Source organism: Panicum virgatum, chromosome 8K, assembly GCF_016808335.1.
Source record: "Panicum virgatum strain AP13 chromosome 8K, P.virgatum_v5, whole genome shotgun sequence".
NCBI lineage: Eukaryota > Viridiplantae > Streptophyta > Magnoliopsida > Poales > Poaceae > Panicum > Panicum virgatum.
Genome location: NC_053143.1, coordinates 34,788,341 through 34,793,838, shown reverse-complemented (window position 1 = coordinate 34,793,838; position 5,498 = coordinate 34,788,341). Strand labels below are relative to the sequence as shown.

At 45.3% G+C, this 5,498-nt stretch overlaps 1 protein-coding gene across 1 annotated transcript; it reads left to right on the top strand.

The window, feature by feature from the left end:
• The first annotated feature begins 209 nt into the window (after positions 1 to 209).
• Positions 210 to 1,392, top strand: LOC120644493. Its single transcript, XM_039921120.1, has 2 exons — positions 210 to 810; positions 913 to 1,392. The coding sequence occupies exons 1-2, from the start codon at positions 750 to 752 to the stop codon at positions 1,239 to 1,241; spliced, it is 390 nt and encodes a 129-aa protein (XP_039777054.1). The 5' UTR covers positions 210 to 749; the 3' UTR covers positions 1,242 to 1,392.
• The last annotated feature ends 4,106 nt before the right edge of the window (positions 1,393 to 5,498 follow it).

The window sequence follows — 5,498 nt, the reverse complement described above, 5'->3', positions numbered from 1 at the left end:
GTAGTGCTTTCTTCCGTTCTTCTCGAGCTTTGTTTGGATTCCGGTATTAAACTTTCTCCCCCATATTTAGATGCCAATTAGGAGGACTAATTTGAGGTTAGAGTCCATTATTAGCCCTAATTAACCTCTGTTTAGAACCATTGTTTTAGTCCTTCCAAATGGGGCCTTATTTTTTTGTATATACGTTTCTCAGAAGTTTAGATAGAGCACTGAGATTAATTATATCCCTCTTTTGGTTTCATGAAGCACATATATATTGGACCCATTGCAAATAATAAATTAAAGTGTTCCGGAAAAATTGTTGTCATGTGACAAGAGCGTTTTGGAAATGAAGTATACTCTTTTCAAGATTTCCCTTAGCACAATTATTTCATAAATACAAATATTTACGAATCTGCAATGATATCATGCAATATCCACAAGAATAGGATACCTTAAATCATACGATAGGGAAATATGAGATATGATGGCATATAAATCAGGAAATATGAGATACGATGGCATAAATCAGGAATCAAATGAACAAATCAAATCAAACCTTGCATGCGTTCACCCTTGATAGGGAAATACGAGATACGATGGCCTAATGCATGTATCTGCAATGATATCATGCCAAATCCACACGAATTAATTTTTGATGGCTGGACATGCTGGCACGTAGTCTATAAGTACCGTACCTAGCCAAGATGATAAACTACGAAAATTAGAAAAGTTCTGCAGAGCACTAGAGCAGACACGGCAGCAGACAAATGGAGGACAAACTGATGTCGATCTTCCTATTCCTGGTACTTTTCTGCCTTTGCAACCAAGGTACATGTCCCCTATTTCTCTGTCTTCTCCCCACCCAACCCCCCCCCCCCCCCCCCCCCCCCTCGCAATCTCTTTCATGAACGCCTTTTTGTGCTTGAGCAGGAAATGCAGAACGATGCAGCCTGTCGGACCTAGCTGTCACCCAGACCGCTGTGCCGTCGTCAAGGGCCGAAGGCTACACGAAGTACACGGTGACGGTGGAGAACCGGTGCATCTGCACGCAGGGGAACATCAAGCTATCCTGCAGCGGATTTACATCCTCCCTGGGAGTCAACCCGGACGTGCTCAGCGTGGACGGCGACGGCAAGTTCTGCACCCTCAACGGCGGCCGCCCGATCGGCATGGGCCCTGACTACGCCGTCAAGTTCTCGTACGTGTGGAGTTCCGAGTTCAGCTTCAAGCCCGTGTCATCAACCATCGCCTGCTCCTGAGCTCATTCCCATTAATTCACGGCAATTTGTACCGTTTGTTTTTTGTTGGATCAGGTCTGCCTTTGGTTAATAAATTTTTAGACAATGAATCGAGGATTGTGTTTCTTTAACAAGGTATACCATCATCCAAAAGTACTGATGGATATTTAAAATTTTGATGGTCATTCATTTTTTTGTCTGTGTGATTCCCGTTATATATGGTATCACAGTTCTAATTATATGGTGAATAATTTTGGTGGCATGCTTTTTGCGTTTGTAATTCTGTGAGGTTTGTCACAGGCCTTGTTATACGGCTTAATCTTTAAATTTGATAGAAATTGCCGTCCAGCTTGTGTCCGTAGTTTTGTTCTCCCGGTTCTCATTGATCCAGATGTCACGACTCGATCGTTTTGTGTAACCAATAAAACATGCGTGCGCTACTGCTATAGTGGGATAAAACGGATGATATATCTGTGCATTTCTCAAACTTATGCAGCAGGGCGCTAATTGGGCTGAATTGAATGCTATGTAAAAAGAAGGAAATTATTTTATCCATACATAATGTGAGGAACCAGACTAAGTTGATCCCGCCTAATCGAGTCATCGTCCATTGATCAACTTGATTAGAGGGAACCAACCCCGGTAGTCCTTGGAATGTGTCATGAGCACCGCCCAGGATTTAAACACACTCCACGAGCACAACAGTAACATCATTACATAGGCACGTCCAACACACGAGGTTATATTACAAAGCGGTTCAAAGTTTAATACAACAAGTCTTCAGAGTTTTTGCAGCGGAAAGTTTTACTACTAGCACTCCATACATATCGCAAAATAAGAAGGTAACACTATATGCCGATAATGCCCTTCACATAGCCACTGGCCATCTACTCCTCACCCGCACCTCCGTCCGCGGGGTAGAAGTAACCGAACACGGCCTCCGGCGGTGCATCACATGCATCAACTTAACGGCAGCACCGTGAGTACAAAGGGTACTCGCAGGGCTTATCCAATATGGGTATATAATATCCCGACCTTAAGGAGAATGCATTTGGTTAGTAGCAAGGATAGGGTACGGTATTTAACTTTTGCATAAAAGCATCTAACTTTGATCAAGTTGTAATAAGCAAAAGACAGAGCATTTATGATCTCTAGAGCATGCATCAAACAATTACATAAGTAAAGTGTTCATAAATCATAAGCTCAATTTTCCATGAACTTCCTCGGTAACTCTACGTTAAAGTCAAAGTACAAGAGCGTGCTCAATGTCCGAGAGCGCGGCTATTGCTATAGATTGAAAACCCTGCAGGGGTGTACAACTTTTCCCACACGAGAACAAGACCAACGACCATACCCACGGCCAAGGATAAGTGTTGATTCATTCCTCAACCTTTCGCACAAATACAACCGACTATGAGCGAACGGTCGAGAAGGACAAGTGCACCGGAAACGCCGATCGCACTCCATCACAACTCGCACCGAATCCGATCAAGGCAAGGTGTGACTTATGTTAGTTGGCTTACTGTACCATTATATAGTATGTGGTTTGTACGGAAAGGTGCTCAAGTATCAAAGTGATTACGCATCGGTCCTTAATCAACTCAAGCAAGACTAACCATGTGAGCTCCATACCAACATGGCCCTATCATACTTGCCCAAGTCCGAATCATCTTTTATATTTGTTCAACCTTTATCCATTCTTGACTAATCATGTAAATTAATCAAACACCCTATAGCTCGCGAGTGGTGGTGACCTGGCCACCTCTCGTTTTGTACCGTAGCTAAGCATGGCTAAGCATATAGTTCGTGACACCTATTGAAGCATACTCATCTAAAGATGATATCCTAATCAAGGTTGATAATGCATCAAATAGGTTCTACGCAATCAATGATATATATATAGTAGCTCATGCGCAAACAAGACACATATACTTCATTGATCTAAAATAGGGTGTAAGAAATGCTTAGGGGCCTGCCTTGAGTCTCGACGGGAGTAGAGTCTCCAACGATCTCCGGTTCAAGCTCCTCTTGCTCCGGCGTCACGATCTCTACACGAGTGCAATGATGCATGATAAATAATATGCCATGAATGATTGACATGGTATGCAAATGGTATGAGAAGGTATGATTTAACATTGCAAAACTATGATAAAAGGGGTAGACATATAGTACATATGTGGAATTATCATAGCTAAGTGTAAGGGTAAAGAACAACTAAATGCGGACCGTCCGGCTTGGGAGAAGCGGACCGTCCGGCTCTAAACGGTGGACAATTTGGCGGACCGTTCGCAGGTCAGGTGCGGTCCGTGTTTGGTGAAAACATGCTCTTTAACTAAATCGCGGACCGTCCGTGTGGAATGAGCGGACTGTCCGGTCTGAACGGCGGACCGAGTGGCGGACCGTCCCTGGTCAGTCGCGGACCGTGCTGGGTGGAAAACATGCTCTCTGACTAAATCGCAGACCGTCCGCGTAGGTTAAGCGGACCGTCCGGCTCTCAATTTGTGAAAGGCTAAGAATCGTGCAGTCTCTGTTGGTTTTTGTCAGGAGCTGGCGGACCGTCCGGCCATGTCGGGCGGACTGTCCGCGACACGGACGAGGCTCACCGGCGAGTTCGCCGCCGGCGATTCCGGCCACTGTTTGGGGTGGGGTTTGATCCTAGATGTTCCTGGGAGCCTAGGGAGTTCACTTTAGTAACAAAATCTCACATGCATTAGGGTTTCGAAGCTCTAGATCAACAATGGTGATTGGGCTCTAGGTGAGTTCTTGGCTTCAAATCCTAGGGCAATGCAGATGGATCGGGGAGGGAAAACACTCACCGGCGTCGAGTGGGTCACCGATAAGGGCTTCAAGTCGTCGGGGAAGGCTTGGAGTAGCTCGGGGTCATCGTCCTTGCTTGGGCTTGAGGTAGAGAATGAAGTAGAGGAAGAAGCTTGTTGGGGAAGCTCCTCCATAAGGAAGAAGAGAAGATCGGGTGGTGTAGCTCGTCGGCGTCGATCTCCGGCGATGCTCCGGCGAGGAGAAGAGGCTTCAATGGTGGATGAGAGGGTGAAGCTCCTCCATGGCTTGGGGCTAGAGAGAGAGTAGTTTGAGTGAATTGGATGAGGGAGACAGCACGGGGTGCTCTAGTGGAAAAAGGAGGCGTGGCTGACGCGTGGGGTCCGCGAGGGTACGTGGTTCTAAGTTTCTGCGTGCATGACACGCACCAGAGGTGCACTAGCGGACCGTCCGCGAGTGAGGCGCGAACTGTCCGCGGGTAGGGTGACGTGGCAGTAAGTCGATGAGTCCAAGGTGAACCATGGTCGGCCAGTGGCAAGGTCGCGGACCGTCCGCCGTATAGTGGTGGACTGTCCGCCACTACCAAAACAGTGGATTAGCCTAAGGTTTAATTCTCTCCTTAATTGCGAGCTAATTATGCTTAATGCTTTAAGATGCACATGATGACATGTTTAACTAGTTAATCAACATAGGGCTGTTACACATAACATATTGCCCGAGAAAGGGAACACATCCTCTGCATGCATCATCCCTCACTTAGTAGATATAGACGATATTGGGGGACTAGTAACCCTGATAAAATAACTATTGGCAGATTTTATATGGTTAAATTCTGTCAGATTTTTTATACATGCAACCAGTTGACATTTGTTCTTTGATTTTTTCCCTTCTACTTTCCTTCTTAGGTGAAAAGACACACATGCGAACACGTACGATTAACCTCTTCTTAGGGAGACTGGCTGGACTATTTCAGTGTGATTCTAGTTCATTTCTCTTTTTCTTTGATTTTTCCCCTTCTACTTTCCTTCTTTTTGTTGACAGGAATGTTGATCGTACGCACTACTGCAAAAAAGATTTTTAGGGGCGGGTAAAAATGTATTTTTAGGAGCGGACGCGGTACCCGTCCCTAGTTCTCGCAACTAAAAATGCTATTTTCAGAGGCGGTAATGCACCTGCCCCTAAAAATGATTTTTTGGGGCGGGTCACGGCATGACCTGTCCCTAAAAATCGATTTCTAGGGGCGAGTCATGCCATGGCCTGCCCCTACAAATCCTTGTCCAGAAAATAAAAATGTTCAAAAAAATGAAAATAGCAAAAGAAAAAAGAAAAAAAATTATCCTAGCCAACCAGCCACCACCACTAGCCCTGTAGTGTCAAGCTACGATTTTTTTGACGAAATATACACACTTGCATCACTTGGGATTCGAATCGCCTACCTCCAATCTCGCGCATACCTTACTTACCATTACACTGCACAAGCACTTGTGACTCTATGAGGTATGT